The sequence below is a fragment of the Electrona antarctica genome, assembly GCF_951216825.1.
Source record: "Electrona antarctica genome assembly, chromosome: 11".
NCBI lineage: Eukaryota > Metazoa > Chordata > Actinopteri > Myctophiformes > Myctophidae > Electrona > Electrona antarctica.
In genome coordinates this window covers 49,294,719-49,316,810 of record NC_136792.1, presented here as the reverse complement: position 1 = coordinate 49,316,810, position 22,092 = coordinate 49,294,719, and the positions used below count along the sequence as shown (strand labels likewise).

At 43.9% G+C, this 22,092-nt stretch overlaps 1 protein-coding gene across 1 annotated transcript in view; it reads left to right on the top strand.

Moving 5' to 3' along the window:
- Positions 1 to 22,092, top strand: part of bace1 (beta-secretase 1) — a gene marked incomplete at both ends in the record, with an annotated part of 48,012 nt that overhangs the window by 12,369 nt on the left and 13,551 nt on the right. The window contains 4 exon segments of the mRNA XM_079513892.1: positions 4,270 to 4,439; positions 4,442 to 4,564; positions 15,569 to 15,657; positions 21,688 to 21,904. Coding sequence (XP_079370018.1) covers positions 4,270 to 4,439; positions 4,442 to 4,564; positions 15,569 to 15,657; positions 21,688 to 21,904 — 599 coding nt within the window.

Here is a 22,092-nt window from a genome sequence, read left to right as displayed (position 1 = left end):
TAGGCACAATGAGCTATAGGCTTCAGCCTACACCTTTTTGGTCAATGTTTCTTTTGCAAAAAAAAAAAAAGCAGGCACTGTATTAATCTGTTTTTAATGACCAAAATAAATAAACTAGACAAACTGTGTGTTGTGGGGTTGCCCGCTGGCCTATAGTGGTCCAGGCGCATGCCACATATATATAGGCTCTGGCCTGATGTGTGTGTTGGTGGTGTTCGAGTCCCGTTCATGACGACCTCTGCTGTCTCTCCCCTTCTCTCCCTCCCTCTTTCCTGTCTCTCGTCACTTGTAACTATCAAGAAAGGCAAAAAGCCAAAAACAAATCTAAAAAAAAAAAAAAAAGTGCTGTGTGCTGTGGTGGAAGCTACAAAGTGATTCCGTGGACACATGGTGGTTGAGCTGCTGTCCACAGTGTGAGTAATGAGAGCGTAGGAGTTGAACCTGTAACCTCAGTACCAAGGGCCTGTTTGTAGTTCTGAGGCTGCATGTCATGCACATTGCTCAAGGGCGCGGTATAGGGTCATTCACCTTAACCAAACCAAACCTACACCTACACTGTACCACACAACGACCACATCGATGAGTGAGTCAGAGAGCTAAGACCCAAGTGGGATGATGGGGGAGGACTGGAGAGGGAAAAGGTGAAGGACTGTTGTTGTTGTTGACTGTTGTCGGGAATGTTACTCAAAAACTGTAATATATTACCTATTACTACTTTAAAGAATCACACCTGTGTGAAGTGAGGTGCGCTCTTATCAACATACATCATCCATTCATTGTCAAAGGGAATTTAAATTTGTGTAGGACAAAAATAGCCGATTTGCTCGTCTACATTATGACGTAAATTCTCCACTTTTGAGGGGCGCCAGCCCCTCCTATACACAGGTTTAATGTTTGTCTTTAGTTCAATGTTTGTTTTGTAAAAGCCATTGACAATGAAGGGAAAATTGACGTCATAATGTGCCTCATTACGTCATATTGTCTCTTTATTGTTAATGGCGTTTAATGTTTGTGTTTGCACCGTTTGTTTCATCACCATTACATCACCTAATCAACATGAGTTAGACTTTAATATATTAGCACCCCTCACTTCACACGGGTGTGACTTTTCATTCACAAGGAATCCCAGCATGCTACATGGTTAAAAACACATAATCAATCATAGAAGGTAAAACAAGAAACAGGGTTATTAAAAAAGAAAATGTCAAGCGCAAAAGGACATCGGTCACAATAGTTTAACACGAAAAGCCCTTCCGAAATAGGAACGTTTTCAGGCCTGTTTTAAAAGATTCCACAGTCTGCGGCACTCTCAAGTCCATGGGGAGGCCGTTCCACAGGCGCGGTGCTGCCGAGCAGAACGCCCGGTCACCATGGTGCGCAAAATTGGTATCTGGAGAACCTTGAGTAGAAATGTGTTTTATCCGTATGTATGGAGAACCGGGATGACCGGAAGCCAAGCGACGATGCAATGGAGGGCTCGTCTGAGGACGACCTAGAAGACTAAAAAGAGAGAGGAGGGGCTTGGGGTTAACCAAACCTATACAACACACAACCACGTCAATGCATGAGAGGAGGGGGGATTACTAAAAAACAAGTATTTATCAGCTATCTATCAGCGGACAATGTAGATGTTCTTAAGTTTATAATTGTTTGAGATTTTTCATTTTAGTTTAGTTTGTTTTGTCTTTAAAAAAGTTTCTAAAGCTGATTTGCTAGTTTTTTTTTTTTTAATGGTAATAGTATTAGTTCGTTTTAGTGTTAATAAATAGATTAAGATGTATAAATGTATGTCTTATACATTTTGTTTCTTCCCTGTTATTCTCTTCCTCTCTCTGCCCCTCCTTTCATGAAAATATGAAGGGCCCTATTTCCATCAGTGCTAAACCCCAATATCCCTAAACTTCTTTTTTTTTTTTTTTCTTTTTTTTTTTTTTTACTATTTTGAAAAACATATTAAAATTGTTCAAATTAGCTGATCTACATCAACAGTTTTAGCACTGATGAAAATCGGGCACGAAATCTATATAAATGATGGAGCTTGCATGAAAGGAATAACTTCACCCACTTCTTTACATATGTACACCTGTGACAATAAGGTTCATTGTGAAATTGAATCCTATAAAAAAAGCCTTGTTTATTTTTACGTTTTTTTTATGTGATGTATGTGTGGAAAGGAACCCGAGGCCATATTTACACTCCAGGCCAGGGTCAAAGTAAAAATAAAAACAGGAAACAGAACCTGTGTCCAAATGGGCCAGAGACTAGTCGCCTCTCTCTCCCTCTCTCTCTCTCTCTCTCTCTCCCTCTCTCTTTCTGAATGAGGAGCAAGCAGTTGCCAAAATGCATTCCACTGTCTCACTGCTGCCCTCTTGTGGTTGGTTTTTATGCACCACATATCTGGAACAAACTTCCAGCCTACTAGGCTTCTGTTGATTTGTTTACAGCTCTGCTAACTGCATGTGTTCTTTTAAATGACAGATTAAAAAAATACTTTTCTTGTGCACTATCGTTTTATTGTTTTTCTATTTAATTTGCCAACTAAGAACATACTGGACTGCATCTATACTTATGTACTTTATTTGAAATGGGTGTTTGAATGATTTCATCACCTACAATCCTACATAAATCAAATATAAATTGATTGCACATGATTTTAGAAAGAGCTCATGATTTTATGAATATAGGCTAGTGTATTGATTTGACTACTGGTGCCCGGCTGTAGAGCACCGAGTCGCTAACGATGGAAGTTGGAGATCCATGCCACACCCGGCTATGCAATACCCGTTGTACCCGTGTCAGACTGTCAGAGTACCCGTTCCACCACCCATCTGTCTGTGTCCCTTTTATTTCTGTATCTGTCTCTCTGTGTCCCGTATTTATTTATTTATTTATCTAATAAACAGCGCCCTCTGCTGTTTGTTTCGGAATCTGTTCTTGAGAGATTAGACGTTGAAAACCAATAATCATGAGCCACAGCCACAGCACACAGAGAGAGGAGAAACCTACATTGTCCAGAATGCAACGCGCGCTGCGTCGTATGTGCAACACAGAGTGTAGAGTAGGGGAGTAGCGACCCGCTTTGATCTCCCCGCAAACCCGCAAAGCGGGTGCCTGTGGGCTATAGTTCCAAACATTGCTCCTATGACTGGAACTATCCCATTGAGATAGAATGAGCACTTCCGCATTCCATTGTTAAAATGGGAGTCAACGCTAGTGTCGCCACTCTCTTACTATATTACTTTAGTGCAACTTCCTGCTCAGAGTGGCTGCTGCTGCTGCCTGCAGGGGAGATGCTGAGGAGGATGCGGGATTGATGGAGAGAGAGAGACAGAGAGAAAGAGAGAGAGAGAGAGAGAGAGAGAGAGAGAGAGAGAGCAGAATGAACGGATAGAGGAGATGAAGAAGATGGAGGTCTGTCAGTCCCAAACGGTCGCCTGAAGGAGGGGTAAGGAGGATAAACCTGGGGCCTGCGGTTTGTTGGGAGGACGGGGGATCTGTTTTTATTTGGACGCACGGAGAGGAGAGAGAGAGAGAACATTTCGCCCGTTATAAACGGCGGCGGCGGCTTTGATCTGTCCCGACCATCCGCACGGTCCGGATCGGGAGGATTCTTTACAGCGTGGGACCTTGATGTCTAAATTTAGTTCTCCTGCTGCGGATTTGTTATTCTTCAAAAGACGATTTGGGGACGGATCCGTGAAGGAGACGAAAGAATCACCCCTTTTAATTCATATGCATCTGACTGAGAGAGAAAAGGGAGAGATCAAAGTGGGACATTTGTTGTAATATATCTGTGCATCCTTTTCTAGACTTGATCTTCAACGAAGGATATTTCGCTCACAGCAGAACTGCCATGTGATCATGCTGCTCTCATAATAAGCCGTTGTTAATTTTGCGCAGAACCTTGATGAATTGAGTATGATGAAGGACCCCAGTGGAAACAAGCCAAGAAAAGGCTTTATTATTGGGTTTAAATCCTCTTAGCAGACCTTGTTGTATTGATAATAATTGAACTGTACTTTCCTCTTTTATCCCCCTGCAAACTGCAAGTATTCAATCAATCAATCAAGCAATCGATCTTTTTACGCACGGGAAGAAAAAACAAACATCACAACTGAAGGTGAAGATGTCAACCTCAGAGGATCTCTAATATAAAAAAAAAAACCCTACTACAGGACAACAAGTTGAACCATCCATCATGGGTGTTCTCCTCTATGCATGCTGGGTATTGGTGTCTTTTTGGACTATCACTCTGCGTTGTGACGCCAGCAGCGGCGACAGCGTCTCAGAGTCTGACGGAGAAGGAGAAGGAGGGAGTCTGGTCCTCAGGATGCCTCTGCGCCAGGGCGCACTGCTGCTGGCAGCACCCAGTGGTGCCGCCGCCGGCGCAGGGGGGCCGCTCGCCAGCGCCACCACCACCACCACCACGGGCAGCAGGAGGAGGAGGAGGAGAGGGGTGGTGTCGCCCAGCGGCATCAACTTCGTGGACATGATCGATAACCTCCGAGGGAAGTCCGGACAGGGATACTACGTGGAGATGGCCGTGGGCTCACCTCCACAGAAGGTAAGTAGCAACACATGTCACATATTCACTCACCTCCACAGAACGTAAGTAGCAACACGCGTCGCATATTCACTCACCTCCACAGAACGTAAGTAGCAACACAGTAGTCGCATTATGTATAGCAGAGTTGCTCAGAGCCTCTGCCTGATGGCCTCAAAAGTCTAATATCTCTCCCCGGTCCAGAGGGATATCCCTTTGGTCTAGTGGTTAAGATGTTGGACTTTCACGCGGAAGGCCCGAGTTCGAATCCCGGGCGTTACGTTGGTGCCGTGACCCGGATCGGGTTTCCCTGCTGTGGGAGGAGGTCAAAAGTGGGGTGAGTGTAGCAGAGTTGCTCAGAGCCTCTGCCTGATGGCCTCAAAAGTCTTAATATCTCTCCCAGTCCAGAGGGACTAGTGGTTAAGATGTTGGACTTTCATGCGGGAGGCCTGAGTTCAAATCCCAGGCGTTACACATATTCACTCACCTCCACAGAACGTAAGTAACAACACGCGTCACATATTCACTCACCTCCACAGAAGGTAAGTAACAACACGCGTCACATATTCACTCACCTCCACAGAACGTAAGTAACAACACGCGTCACATATTCACTCACCTCCACAGAACGTAAGTAACAACACGCGTCACATATTCACTCACCTCCACAGAAGGTAAGTAACAACACGCGTCACATATTCACTCACCTCCACAGAAGGTAAGTAACAACACGCGTCACATATTCACTCACCTCCACAGAAGGTAAGTAACAACACGCGTCACATATTCACTCACCTCCACAGAAGGTAAGTAACAACACGCGTCACATATTCACTCACCTCCACAGAACGTAAGTAACAACACGCGTCGCATATTCACTCACCTCCACAGAAGTTAAGTAACAACACGCGTCACATATTGACTCACCTCCACAGAACGTAAGTAACAACACGTGTCGCATATTCACTCACCTCCACAGAACGTAAGTAACAACACGTGTCGCATATTCACTCACCTCCACAGAAGTTAAGTAACAACACGCGTCACATATTGACTCACCTCCACAAAACGTAAGTAACAACACATGTCGCATATACACTCACCTCCATAGAAGGTAAGTAACAACACACTTTTATTATTCTTTCTTTCTTTCTTTCTTTCTTTCTTTCTTTCTTTCTTTCAAAAATCACATTGAAACAGGTTAAATGATCAAAAACGATATGTACAGTTTACACACAGCAAAAGGAATACAGTTCAGTTAGCATAATGTAGTGACATATAGTGGTGCATTCAATTAATCGATATGGCAATATATCGATCGAACATCCCGGACGATAGGTGAATCGATCGAGAGGCTGCTGTAGCGATACGGCAATAAACGGCATGAATTATCTGGATGATCAGTGTTGACAAAAACAAACATACCTCTGTTTAACGTTATCAAAGCCCCCCTTGCAAGTTGCAATGCACCCTGATTCTAAAAATGTCTTCTACATCCTGACAGTTTTCTGAAAAAGCTATGTTTCTAGTCGTTCTTCGAGTTTTCAAAAATAGCAGACCTACAAGCTCGTAGCGCGCCACTCAGTGGCACGCTATGAGCTTGTAGATCTGCTATTTTTCAATAGCTAAAGCATAACATAATGCTAACACCAAAAGGCCCAAAATGTGTTAAACACTTTAATGCCCACAGAGATATTTAAATTAAAATAAAATGTCTAAACATCCTAACAATTGGGGTCTGAGCAAGTTACGGCCGGGTCTTTCACAAGGTTCGTAACACTATACTATCGTAGCGTGGCCTCTGTGTCGTGATACATATCTATTGTGAGATTGCAAGCAATATCCACCACGAGTAACATAGGCCTATATGTATGAGGAGTAACAATAATCTCACACGCAGGTGTTTTAATAAAATAAGGTTGATGAATGCAGTGTTCATATGGTGCAGTTCAATAGAACACTGGCTCTCTGTGTGTCGGGATTTAACCCATTCAGGACCCATTCAGGACCCCTTTTGGGGTTCTTGTTGCTATCTACAGTAACATTCAGCCTCAGTCCTAAATGGTAAGACCTTTTTTGTGTGGCGCCTGTGGCTCAGGAGGTAGAGCAGGTTGTCCAATGATCCATGGGTTGGTGGTTCGAATCCCGGCTCCTCCTGTCTACATGTCGAAGTGTCCTTGGGCAAGACAATGAACCCTACATTGCCTCCAATGAGTCGGTCGGTGTGAGATCGCCACCATTGGTGTGTGAATGTGGGAAGTGAGGACGCTGGCGTCGACTGTTCGCAGCTTCACCTCCCAATTAATGAATGAATCATTGTAAGTGCTTTGAGTAGGCACGTAGTGCATAGAAAAGAGCTATTAAAACAAATACATGCAATTCATTAATATGCTAAAAACATTGTGATTGGCCAGAATGAGATGATGATATAGGAGCTTATCATCTCATTCTGGCCAATCACAATGTGGGTCCTCACTTTTTGTCTTCAATGGGGACGAACCCCGCTGACCTCCCTGGGGGGTCGTGACCCACAGGTCGAGAACCACTGGTTTAGAGAGTGTCCATGGCCGCCCCTTGAGATTGGGAGCTCAACGGGGGTCATATACCAAAAGAAGACTTTAAAAACTAGAACCAATGCCTCCCTGACAGGTTGGACTGGGGTAAGTGTCCCTACGACATACTAGCGTCATGTCCATGGCGTGTACTAAATGGTAAATGGTGCATTTATATAGCACCTTTATCCAAGGCGCTTTACATAGATTGTGCATTACATTCACCCATTCTCACACACATTCATACACCGATTGCGGTGGAAGCCATGCAAGGTACCAACCAGCACATCAGGAGCAATTTGGGGTTCAGTGTCTTGCCCAAGGACACTTTGACATGTAGACAGGAGGAGCCGGGATTCGAACCACCAACCCATAGATCATTGGACGATCTGCTCTACCTCACAGTCGCCCGTGTACTTGTATATCATGTCCTTGTGAAATAGATTGAAGATTCAGGATGACAGGCCCCCAGGGGTGTACTCGTTGTACATCAAGCCGCGTCACTACACAGAGACAGGAGATACCCTGTGGGCCACCAGTGTTGATTTCGTCGACTAATACTAGTTGACAGAAGTCGAATGTTCGTCGTCGACTACCTTTTTTCACTGACGGAAGCTAAATGGAAACTAAACTATGATGACTAAAACTAAGACTATACATTTATTGACAATTTCGTCAACAGATAAAAACTAGGCTAGAGGTTAGAGGAGAAGAGGTCATTTTATGCTGCAGTATGCTGCTCGGGTTTTGCACTCTGAAAATAGCCGATCTGCAAGCTCACAACGCGCCGCGCTGCAACGCGTTGTGAGCTTGTAGATCAGCTATTTTTCAGCATGCACCCAAGTAATCTGCCATTATAACAACATCAAGGCCCTCAAAAATGCATTTTTCTTATCAAATTTTGACTAAACTAAAATAGAAGTTTGCTTCCAAAATTAACCCTATATGGGCCATATGGCTTAGGAACTGTTGTTTCCTTCCTAGGGCCCTACTTATTGACTTACTTACAGTATGTCGGACTGTAGTCTCCTTATGCGGGATTACCTTCCCTCAAGTAGATTAAGTTCATACTTCCTTATGTGGACTTACCTTACGGGGATTTAACACAGGGGAGATTGTGTGCACGCCTAGCTGTGACCTGTACAGTTATATTTAGGCTCTGGGTGCTGCACATCGAGGAGAAGAGGGTAAATCATCTGCACACTATGGTTTAAAGCTTTAGGTTTTTTTTTTGTGGCTTTTGCCTTTATTTTATATTTGTTATGGAGGGACAGACAGTAGGATGACAGGAAATGGGGGAGAGAGATGGGGGAGTGACATGCAGTAAAGGCCGTTGGGATCGGGAGTCGAACCTGTGGCACACTGCCAGACTGGATTACCAGCCAAGGTGCCTGGACCGCTGAGCCACGGCCCAGCCAAAAACGTATTTTATTGAGGGGCGCTAGTCCCTCCTATACATCCAGCTTTTGGTTACCGTCCACAAACTTTGTCTTAACCCATTTAGGCCTGACCTCGAAATAAAAAAAAAATCTTCTAAATCCTCCAGTTTTCTGAAACAAATATTTTCACGATTTTTCAAAAATAGCAGACCTACAAGCTTGTAGCGCGCCACTCGGCATCCCCCCCCCCCCCTGAGAGAGAGAGAGAGAGAGAGAGAGAGAGAGAGAGAGAGAGAGAGAGAGAGAGATGGGGTGGAGGGGGGCATATAATGAAGCCATTAATTCTCCAGAGAGAGGCGTGCCAGCTGTGGGTGGCAGCTGTGGGCACCAACTGGCACTTAGGGGCGAGAGGGAGAGAGAGAGAGAGTATAATTGGCAGCAACAAGTGACTGATGAGGCTCTGTCCAAACTCGCTCGCTCACGAATGACTTAGGGGGTGTACCATTATCTGATTAGCTACACCTGGCCTGCAGGGCATTATTCCACAGATTGGATTACTCAAGTAAATCTTTATCATGTAATCAATGATGAATGGTGCATTTATTATAGGTTCCGCACTTTATCAGGCCTGCCCAGTTCTAGGTCTAGAGTCTGGGGTCATGGTACATAATCAAGCCTACTTCCTGAGTATAAAGAATATAAAGAAGGAGACCGAACTGGAGCGTTAGCCCCGCCCCCCCGCTAGTCATTTAAATGGAAGTTGCTCAGTGGCGTTTTGAAGCACACGGAAGACTTCCGGAAGTGTAATTATAACTCAATGGCTCGAGCGAGCGGAAGTTTAGCCTAGCCTAGCCCCGGACCTCAATTTTGAGGTCCGGGCTTATGCACATGACGTCATGAACGTCTGTCCACTTCCATTAAAGTGCTGCAATTCCACATTTCGCCAGTAGGTAGTGAGTGACATCTTCAACGTTGGATAGCCTTACTGGGGGCTTGGTGTAAATATGCACCAATGGCAGCAGTCTCAGGAGATATGGGATGGGAACCTTGTGAGGTCCGGTGGAAGGTTGTGGAACATGATAATAGACAGAAATAACAGAATGGACCATGGTCCATGGATAGAGGACACGCGCAATATGCTCTGTGAATGTGGAATTGAGGATGTTTCTCTTGGACTGGATCAGGTTAATATGAAGGGTATGCGTGTGACATCATCATCAAACCCGGAAGTTATGTGGGAATGCCTACTGAGTGGCAAACAAACGACTTTCTGGCCTTGACAGTCCATACATCCAAACAGAAAAGTTGTATTTGATTGCATTAAACAACGTTAAACGACATTAAACTCACTTTGTCACTCACTTTGCCACTCGATTTGCCATTGACTTTATGCATGTGCATACCCTCTATAGTGGGGCTAAGGGAGATACTTTTATACTGAAAATGACTATTATACTGAAAACTATGCCAAAGAAACATAAATATTCAATTCAATAGCCTTTATTGTCTCCGAGGAGAAATTTGTCTTGGGCACCAAGAGACAGCGTTAAACATTAAATACATACATACATACATACATACATACATACATACATACATACATACATACATACATACAATACATACATACATACATACATACATACATACATACATACATACATACATACATACATACATACATACACACACAGTTCATAGTACAAAAAATCACACCCGTGTGAACTGAGTGGTGTAAGGTTTTATATAGCATGATCAGCTGTGGTCTGACGTAATGTCTGACGTAATGAAATAAGGTAAGGTATTATGTAGCCTGATCAGCTCTGATCTGACGTAATGAAATCACACCCGGATGTGATTTCACAACTGGCTTTTTCTGTGCAGAGAAAATGACCATGGTTGCTACGGTCATCCAGTTCACCCGGGTGTGATTTAATTACGTCAGAAATTATTTTGAACATAGCAACCATGCTCATTTTTTTCTGCACACAAAAGCCAGTTGTAGGAGTGGTTTACACCACTCAAAAATACAGTTCATAGTACAAAAATAGTTATCCTACCCACACTGTGCAAATATATCAAGGTTCAAGTATTGCAGTATTGCACTCTCCCAGTAGTTAGTTATCTGTTATTAAGTGCTTTGATTGACAGTGGAACAAAAGAGAATTTATATATCACTTTGTGCCCAGATTAGAGGAGGTATACTGCCACTTTACATTGAAACGGGTCATTATGTTGGGCTAGATGAAGAAGATCGAATCTGTCAAATGTGTGATCTCAATGAAATAGAGAATGAGTATCATTTTGTGTTGTATTGCCCTTTTTATGATGGATATGAATCATTCACAACTGATCAACCGTTTATCTGAAAAATACATTTTATTTTTAAATTGGTAAACTATCTAGAGAAATCATGGGATCTGAGGGGAAAAAAGCAATGTACAGCCAGTAATGGATATATATATGCTATAGTTACATTGTTTTGTTTTATGTTTTGTTTTGTTTTGATTTGTTGTGTTTGTATTTATGTTGTAAATTGTAACTGTATGAAAAGGTGTCATATAATCCCATGAGGGATCGGCCATGAGGTGGCATGACACTTATTTAATTTGTGCGTGCGTGCGTGCGTGCATGCATGCGTGCGTGCGTGCATGCGTGCGTGCGTGCATGCGTGCGTGCGTGCGTGCGTGTAGGGAAGCAGGAAGTGGGCAGGACATATCGATTGTGCACAGTCAACACATTTGTCTCCAGGAGAGGAAGTCAAGACCGTGTACGACCATTGGCAGCAGTGGCCGTGTGCGTGCGTGCGTGCCTGCGTGCCTGCGCGCGTGCATCACTCCGATGCCCCCCCAGCTTGGCAGAGGAAGTGTAGCGCCCAAGATTACATTAGATAATTGACACTGGGTGAAAAAATGGGTTGCATAATCGTGGGATAAAAATTATTTAAAAAAAGGATACTGCTTTTTGACAGCACATTTTTACTTACATTTTAGTCATAGACTTTTGAATAACATATAGTTTTAGTCAATTAGTCCTTTTAGTTTTACTCTAGTTTTAGTCTTATTTATATCTTACGATTTTAGTCGACTAAATCTACAACAAATTTTGTCTCGATGGTGTCCTAATAGCAGATTTTACACTTTGTTGCATGCTAAAAAGAGCAGACCTACAAGCTCACACAACGTGTAGCTCTGTGACACGTTCTGAACTTGTAGATCGGCTATTTACAGAGCGCAACCAAACATAAAATGACTTGTCTTTTAGTTCTACTGGATCTCTTCTCCACTAGTCCCTCTCTTTTATTTGTTGACAAAGTTGTCAGTATATTTTGTCTTAATAGTTTTAGTCATCATATTTATTCCGTTTTTATTTAGTTTCCGTCAGTGAAAAGGGTAGTCGACGGACATTTCTCGTCATAGTTTCGTCGTCGAAACCAACACTGCTGTAGCCTATAGTGTGCTTTCCTCTCTCACACACTCACTGTTTTTTTTTTACTGACTGCGCAAAATATGATACTCACATTGAGACTCACAAGGAGACCTGGGGGGAGAAAGATAGAGGGGGGGAGACAGAGAGAGAGAGAGAGAGAGAGAGAGAGAGGGGAGAGAGAGAGAGAGAGAGAGAGAGAGGAGAGAGAGAGAGAAAGAGAATGAATGAATGAATGAATGAATGAATGAATGAATGAATGAAGCGACAGACAGACAGACAGGCAGGCAGACAGACAGACAGACAGACAGACAGACAGACAGACAGACAGACAGACAGACAGACAGACAGGCAGGCAGGCAGACAGACAGACAGGCAGGCAGGCAGGCAGGCAGACAGACAGACAGACAGACAGCAAATAGAAGGACATTCAGGGTGACAGGAAATAACATGAGAACTTCTGGATCACTGTGTGTGTGTGCGTGCGTGCGTGCGTGCGTGCGTGCGTGCGTGCGTGCGTGCGTGCGACTGTATATACAGTTCCAAATTAATTAGGCTGAAAAAGAAAGTCACACCTGTGTGAACTCAGTGGGGTAACTATACATTTATTTATAGTTACAGCACTGTACTGTGCTCTGTATACTGTATTGTAGTGTACTGTGCTCTCTACTGTACCTTTTTGGAAAGAATCTTCGAGAAATGACAGTGTGGGGGTCCGCGGAACATCCAGACTCTCGGGAACACGGCCAGGGGGCCAGCCCGGTTCCGTCGGTCGTTCCCGCGCCCGAAACGGTCGAGAAATGACAGAGTTACCGCGTGGGGGTCCCCGGGAACACCCAGACCCTCAGGGACCCCATAGGGACAGACATAGGGACACACATGGCTCCGTAATGGAGCGGAGGCACCACTCAAAAATAAATAAAACCGCAAAAACAGCAAAACAAAAAAAAGAATAGCCCGGGCGGACCCAAACAAACTGCAAATAATAGCCACTTTTACAGTTTAACCCATTTCGACCGAGACCGATTCTACAAAATGTCTGGACCCCCAAAAATATCTGGATTTGGCCGCCGACCACTATCTGAAAATATGTTGTTCCACGGATCCCCCAGAAGCAAACATTTGAGTTGAAAATGTTCGCTCTGGGGGTCACGGTGGCACAGTCGGTAGTGCTGTCGCCTCACAGCTAGAAGGTCCTGTGTTCGATTCCCGCTGGGGACGCTGTGGGCACTGGGGGCGTGGTCCCTCCTCCGCGTCATCAGTGCTCATACCCGAGGCGGGGTTGGCGAAAGGGCCTTTCTGTGTGGAGTTTGCATGTTCTCCCCGTGCCCCCTAGGGTAGGTACCCTCACAAAAACATGCCATAATCCTGGTCTCTAAACTACCTCCCCCTGGCTAGCCGGGGCACCTGATGGAGGGGAAAGGAACTGGTCGGAATAACGTGTTCCTTCCACGCGCTACGTCCGGCCAGGGAAACTCTCCCCTGTCACGTGAAAAGAAAGGGAGCATGAGGTCAGTCTGCTGCCCCCCCAGGTTGGCAGAGGAAGTGTAGCGCCCAGGATTACATTAGATAATTGACACTGGGTGAAAAAATGGGTTACAACATTGTGGGATAAAACATGTTCGCTCTGAAAGAATATATATTCCAAATGTGCGCCGCGCTACGAGTTACTTTAGCTATTTTTCAATAGCTAAAGTATAACATTACATAACATTAACCAAAAGGGTTAGAGACTAGAGAGAGAGAGAGAGAAAGAGAGAGAGAGAGAGAGAGTGATTGTTCTGAATGCCTGGCCAAAAACGAGTCTGTTTTTAGCAGTCAGTGTCTGTGCAACATGACCAGGTCTATCTGGGTCTCCTAGGGAACGGAACACACATTCAGATCAGTGGACTCGTCCTTCAAAAAAAAAAGAATGAAAAGAAGAAAAAAAAAAAAGAAACTGCACAGAAACACAAATCCACTTTACAATGTAATCTGAGTGCAAATCTTTCACAAACCTTATCGATTCTCTGGCGCTAAGGAACACATGCAAACACATTGCTTATGTCTGATTTATACAGCAAGCCGGCGTCGCCTCTCCCTGGCTCACATATACTCTGTCTGTCTGTCTGTCTGTCTGTCTGTCTGTCTGTCTGTCTGTCACACCTTTTTCTTTTGATTGATGCTAGCAATTGACCATACATATATAATGCAGACATACATTGGTCATATCTTGGCTTTGTGTTTGGTCTTGTACGTACGTCTGTTTACTGTTGAGTGAGAAGTTACAATGTTGCAAGTCATCTGGGGACCATGCCCCCCTCCCTACGGCCAAAATACATGTGGGGTCCTCCTGGCCCACAGGTTGAGAAACACTGCTCTAATAAACTACAATAACCATGTTTCTCTCTATAATAAACTACAAGTGAATAACCATGTTTACCAGGGAAGCGAACGCAGCTCGTAAATTGCAATAACAACAATTAGAATAAATTACGTACCTTTTTAAGTTTTTTTTTTAAGTTCTCTTTTTTTAGTTTTTTTAAGATTTTTTAAGATTTTTTTAAGTTAAGTTTTTTTTAAAGTTTTTTTTAAGTTAAGTTTTTTTTAAAGATTTTTTTTAAGTTAAGTTTTTTTAAGTTAAGTTTTTTTTAAAGTTTTTTCTTTTTAAGTTCTTTTTTTAAGTTAAGTTTTTTTTAAGTTAAGTTTTTTTTTAAGTTAAGTTGTGTGTGTGTGTGTGTGTGTGTGTGTGTGTGTGTGTGTGTGTGTGTGTGTGTGCGCGTGCATGTGTGTGTGTGTTTTTGTGTGTGATACAGCTGCGCCCTCTGGTGGTGGGCGGGTGGTGTTACAGCGTGACACACACACAGACACACAGACAGACATGATCTGCTGGGTCTCATAGTAAATGCTCACTGCGTTCGCAACTACAATAACCATCGGGTCGCGGGGGCAACAGCTCCACCAGAGTGCTCCAGTCTTCCCTCTCCAGAGCAACATTAGTACTTCCTCCTTGGGGATTCCGAGACGTTCCAAGGCCAGTGAGTCGATGTGTTTCCTCCACCTGCGCCTTGGTCTGCCCCGGGGTCTCCTCCCAGTGGGATGTGCGTCGAGGACCTCTCTAGGGAGGCGCCCAAGAGGCCTCCTAACCAGATGCCCGAACCACCTAAGCTGGATCCTTTCCAGGCGAAGGAGCAGCGGTTCTACTCCGAGTCTCTCTCGTGTGACTGAACTTCTCACCCTATCTCTGAGGGAGATACCAGCCATGCACCCGTCGAAGAAAACCCATTTCGGCCACTTGTATTCGCGACCTTATTCTTTCGGTCATGACCCACCCTTCATGACCATAGGTGAGAGTAGGAACGAAGATTGCTCGGTAGACGGAGAGCTTTGCCTTCTGGCTCAGCTCTCTTTTCGTCACAACAGTGCGGTACAGCGACTCCAATACCGCCCCTGCCGCTCCGATTCTCCGGCTGATCTCCTTCTCCGTCCTCCCCTCACATACTTGAACTCCTTCACCTGGGGTAATGCCTCATTCCCTACCCGGACTGCACAATCCACCGGTTTCCTGCTGCAATAACCAATAACAATAACCATGTTTCCCTCTATCTCTCCATCAGCTCAACATTCTAGTCAATCTAGTGGATATTAGTTTTAGTAACTATAACCTTATCTCTGTCTCTCTCCATCAGCTCAACATCCTGGTAGACACAGGAAGCAGTAACTTCGCTGTGGGCGCTGCAGCTCATCCATTCCTGAGGCGCTACTACCACCGTTCCCTGTGAGTAGTCCCCACACACACACACGCACGCACGCACGCATGCACGCACCACGCACGCACACAACTCTTATCACCACTCAACGTGAATACCGGTAGATGCAAGACAAGTGTTAAGGTCCCTGCACACAGAGCGCATTTTTCGGATATTTAGCGGCATTTCTCCATCGTTTTTTCTGAAAAGCGTGTCCAGTGTGCAACCACCTTAAGTCTTAGTCTTTTGTATAACACACCATTTAGTTTTAGTCCTATTTAGTCATCTGAAATAGTTTAGTCTTAAGGTGGCCTTACACTAGCCGATAATCGGGCATTTTTTACGCTCGGGGGGTGCCCGACCGCTCAAAGCACGATCGGGATCGGCCCGATCAACATCAAGAATGTTTGATATTTGCTCTGCCCCGCTCTGATTATCCTGTAGTGTGTGGTGCTATCAGATTTCAGATTGAGAAAAATCGGCTAGTGTAAGGCCACCTTTAGTCTAGTCTTAGTCGACTAAATATCAAAAACAAATCGACACATGTGATTTACATGTTACTATGTCCTTGTGGTCTGGCATACGTAGGGCAAACTAAACGACCCCTCAAACAGAGAATATCAGAACACAAAACTGCAATCCGTACAGGAAATATGGATTATCCCATTGCAAAACATTATGCTGAAAACCATGGTTCACCTTCTTCATTAAAATTCTGTGGGATTGAGAGAATCGAGATGCCCAGCAGAGGGGGTGATATTCTAAAGAGACTAGCCCAAAGAGAAATGCAGTGGAATACTATGACACCCAATGGACTGAATGATGACTATAGCTTAAAATGCTTTCTGGGTTAAGATTGGCTATAATGCCTGGATGTGTAACTGAGATATATACTATGCCTCAAAATGCTTGTTCAGTTTGTGATTGGACCCTGTTGATTGACTTGAGATTTCAGCTGTAGGTGAACTCTGACCCTTTTGTATAAATTGACTTGAATTCACTTGATGTGAATCCTCTGATGAAGGCTGCATAGCCGAAACGCGTAAGCGTTCCTTTTTGGTGTGTGCCAATAAAGAAATGGAAATGTGAGTACTTTGTCCACCGCTTGTTTAATTTTTGGATGTGCTAGCTTTTGGGATTTTTTTTAATTCCTGTGTTTTGATGTATACTGGATTTGGGTCTGGCACTCCACTGAAAACCATTGCTGATGCGCAACCTCTTTTTCTCATTTAAATATCAAAAACCTTTGTGTCTTTTAGTCATCAAAACGAACACTGCTTTATACTGTATATTCAAATTCAGAGATATCCCTAATAATATTATTGGAAAAGCTGCTTAATCTGTTGCACTCAAAAGGCACTGCTGGGATTTGAACCCAGGATCTCCTGTTTACTAGACAGGCGCTTTAACCAACTAAGCCACAGCGCCTGTGGATGAGCAGGTTCCCTAAGACGCCATATCACTTAGTTTGACCTTTTGAAGTACAGTAGAGTAAACTGCTGTTGAAATATAACACACATGATCTACGTTTATGTTGCGTTTGAGCCCATGGACCGTCAATTTGATGACATTTAGCCTCTCAGACCCAAAAATATACCAGCTATGTAGACGTGCTGCAGTGCGACAGCTTGGCTGACAACACTGAAGAGCCAAGGGGGGCAGGGCGGGGGTCGCGAGACATCGCCAAAGCATTTCCGGGGGTCCCCAGCCAAAAACGTTGAGAACCCCTGCCTTAAAGGGAAACTTCACCCTTTTTACGAAAAGATATATGTTAACCCTTACAGCGCTAGCATTTATTGAAAAATTAGGATCTAATATACGCCAGCATTTTTTCCAGTCGAGCTCTTATTTTGAAAAGCCACATTTTCAGTCTACCGGAAGTAGTATTAACCTAGGACGCTGAACGGAGCCTGGGGAGGCCTTGTTTACAATATGAATCCAAACCGGGGCACTGGAGTGCTCCACATCGTCGGCTCTGTGCCGTCAAAGAAACGTTGTTTTGACCAAAATGCCATCTGGGACAAGGAATAGGAGATACAGGCGATTGAAAGAAACAGATAGTCTTAGTCGACTAAATATCAAAAACTTTGTCTTTTAGTCATCAAAACGAACACTGCTTTATACTGTATATTCCAATTCAGAGATATCCCTATATAATAATATTATTGGAAAAGCTGCTTAATCTGTTCCACTCAAAAGGCACTGCTGGGATTTGAACCCAGGATCTCCTGTTTACTAGACAGGCGCTTTAACCAACTAAGCCACAGCGCCTGTGGATGAGCAGGTTCCCTAAGACGCCATATCACTTAGTTTGACCTTTTGAAGTACAGTAGAGTAAACTGCTGTTGAAATATAACACACATGATCTACGTTTATGTTGCGTTTGAGCCCACGGACCATCAATTTGATGACATTTAGCCTCTCAGACCCAAAAATATATAATATTTATAATATTTTATCATTGGATAAGATTTTGTCCACAATTCCATGCTGTATTGATGTTGGTACCATTAGGAGAGATAACAGGCAAACGTTGATCAAAATAACAATTCTTCTACATTCTCTAATTGTGTAGAATCTGATGCGCATGATGTTTAACAATAATTTAACCCCTTAAGAGCATAAAATGAAACCAAATGGACCCGACGGGTCGTTTGTTTAATTTTACACTCTCAAGAGTTAAAGTAGATATAAGGGTCCATTTGGTTACCAACTCTCCATCATTTAGCTGCAGGGACCACCTTGAACCTCCTCAAGGTCCTTGAGGAGGCACTGATTGTAAACCACTGCCTTAAGGGAAACTTCACCCTTTTTACAAAAAAATATATGTTAATGGAGTTTAGAAGATTTAGAACACTTTCCTTGGACCCGTCGGGTCCATTTGGTTTCATTTTATGCTCTCAAGGGTTAAATTATTGTTAAACATCATATCAGATTTACAAGAAGTCTACACAATTAGAGAATGTAGAAGAACATCAATACAGCATGGAATTGTGGACAAAATCTTTGTTTTGGGTCTGAGAGGCTAAATGTCATCAAATTGATGGTCCGTGGGCTCAAACGCAACATAAACGTAGTAGATAATGTGTGTTATATTTCAACAGCAGTTTACTCTACTGTACTTCAAAAGGTCAAACTAAGTGATATGGTGTCTTGAGGAACCTGCTCATCCACAGGGTGCTGTGGCTTAGTTGGTTAAAGCGCCTGTCTAGTAAACAGGAGATCCTGGGTTCAAATCCCAGCAGTGCCTTTTAAGTGGAACAGATTAAGCAGCTTTTCCAATAATATTATTATATAGGGATATCTCTGATTTGGAATATACAGTATAAAGCCTCTCCTCCTCCTTATAGATCTAGCTCATACAGAGACCTGAGCAGGAGCGTACTGTAAACCACTGATTTACATCAAATCAGACCCGTTTGAACTGAGTGGTGCTGTACTGGGGCCGGCCCGGTTCCGGTGACCCGCCCCGTGTCCGAAACGGTCGAGAAATGACAGAGTTATCGTGTGGGGGTCCCCGGGGTGGGGTCCCTGGAACATCCTGACCCCCAGGAACACGCCCAGCGGTCGAGAATTGACAGAGTTAACCGTGTGGGGGTCCCCAGGGGGTCACTCTACTGAACTGTACTGTACTGTACTTGTACTGTCTGCTAAAAACTCAGCCCCTGTGCACAGTGTGAAGCTCAACAGCGCCACTTTGTCACCTGTTGGTACTCTAAACAGACATAGGGACAGACAGACAGACAGACAGACAGACAGACAGACAACTAACTAACTAACTATGATATATTTTCTCTATTATCACGGTTATTTTTGCAGTCAGTTTGTATTGGGGGTGGGGAAGGGGGGGCAGGGCGGGGGTCGCGAGACATCGCCAAAGCATTTCCGGGGGTCCCCAGCCAAAAACGTTGAGAACCCCTGCCTTAAAGGGAAACTTCACCCTTGTTACAAACAAATATATGTTAACCCTTACAGGGCTAGCATTTATTGAAAAATTAGGATCTAATTCACGCCAGCATTTTTTCCAGTCAAGCTCTTATTTTGAAAAGCCAGGCTACCGGAAGTAGTATTAACCTAGGACGCTGAACGGAGCCTGGGGAGGCCTTGTTTACAATATGAATCCAAACCGGGGCACTGGAGTGCTCCACATCGCCGGCTCTGTGCCGTCAAAGAAACGTTGTTTTGACCAAAATGCCATCTGGGACAAGGAATAGGAGATACAGGCGATTGAAAGAAACAGATAGTCTTAGTCGACTAAATATCAAAAACTTTGTCTTTTAGTCATCAAAACGAACACTGCTTTATACTGTATATTCCAATTCAGAGATATCCCTATAATAATATTATTGGAAAAGCTGCTTAATCTGTTCCACTCAAAAGGCACTGCTGGGATTTGAACCCAGGATCTCCTGTTTACTAGACAGGCGCTTTACCAACTAAGCCACAGTGCCTGTGGATGAGCAGGTTCCCTAAGACACCATATCACTTAGTTTGACCTTTGGAAGTACAGTAGAGTAAACTGCTGAAATATAACACACATGATCTACGTTTATGTTGCGTTTGAGCCCACGGACGATCAATTTGATGACATTTAGCCTCTCAGACCCAAAAATATATAATATTTATAATATTTTATCATTGGATAAGATTTTGTCCACAATTCCATGCTGTATTGATGTTGGTACCATTAGGAGAGATAACAGGCAAACGTTGATCAAAATAACAATTCTTCTACATTCTCTAATTGTGTAGAATCTGATGCGCATGATGTTTAACAATAATTTAACCCCTTGAGAGCATAAAATGAAACCATTTTACGCTAGATATAAGGGTCCATTTGGTTACCAACTCTCCATCATTTAGCTGCAGGGACCACCTTGAACCTCCTCAAGGTCCTTGAGGAGGCACTGATTGTAAACCACTGCCTTAAGGGAAACTTCACCCTTTTTTCAAAAAAAATATATGTTAATGGAGTTTAGAAGATTTAGAACACTTTCCTTGGACCCGTCGGGTCCATTTGGTTTCATTTTATGCTCTCAAGGGTTAAATTATTGTTAAACATCATATCAGATTTACAAGAAGTCTACACAATTAGAGAATGTAGAAGAACATCAATACAGCATGGAATTGTGGACAAAATCTTTGTTTTGGGTCTGAGAGGCTAAATGTCATCAAATTGATGGTCCGTGGGCTCAAACGCAACATAAACGTAGTAGATAATGTGTGTTATATTTCAACAGCAGTTTACTCTACTGTACTCAAAAGGTCAAACTAAGTGATATTGTGTCTTGAGGAACCTGCTCATCCACAGGCGCTGTGGCTTAGTTCGTTAAAGCGCCTGTCTAGTAAACAGGAGATCCTGGGTTCAAATCCCAGCAGTGCCTTTTGAGTGGAACAGATTAAGCAGCTTTTCCAATAATATTATTATATAGGGATATCTCTGATTTGGAATATACAGTATAAAGCCTCTCCTCCTCCTTATAGATCTAGCTCGTACAGAGACCTGGGCAGGAGCATACTGTAAACCACTGATTTACATCAAATCAGACCCGTTTGAACTGAGTGGTGCTGTACTGGGGCCGGCCTGGTTCCGGCGACCCGCCCCGTGTCCGAAACGGTCGAGAATTGACAGAGTTAACCGTGTGGGGGTCCCCAGGGGGTCCCTCTACTGAACTGTACTGTACTGTACTGTACTGTACTGTACTGTACTGTACTGTACTGTACTGTACTTGTACTGTCTGCTAAAAACTCAGCTCCTGTGCACAGTGTGAAGCTCAACAGCGCCACTTTGTCACATGTTGGTACTCTAAACAGACATAGGGACAGACAGACAGACAGGCAGGCAGACAGACAGACAGACAGACAGACAGACAGACAGACAGACAGACAGACAGACAGACAGACAGACAGACAGACAGACAGACAGACAGACAGACATTACTGTTCCTTGGAGTGGCTGCACCACTCAAAAATTGTTACTCTCTCTCCCCTCTCCTCCCTATACAGGTCCAACTCGTGTGGAGTGATTTAAATAAAACCTGTTCCTCTCCTCCCTACAGATCCAACTCGTACCGGGACCTGGGCAGGAGCGTGTACGTGCCGTACACGCAGGGACGCTGGGAGGGCGAGTTGGGCACCGACGTGGTGGCGGTGCCACGGGGCCCCAACGCCACCCTGCGTGCCAACGTGGCCGCCATCACCCAGTCCGACCGCTTCTTCATCAACGGCTCCAACTGGGAGGGCATCCTGGGCCTGGCCTACGCTGAGATAGCACGGGTTGGTTACAGGGCGACGGATTGATTGATTGATTGATTGATTGATTGATTGATTGATTGATTGAAAATGTTGTAAACAGTTTGTAGAATACAGTAGTAGTAGTAGTACAGTTCAAGGAAAGTATGCAGGTCAATACATAAACTGCTACGAGGATAAAACCAGACTTGTTTCCTTGGGTCCTCCATTTT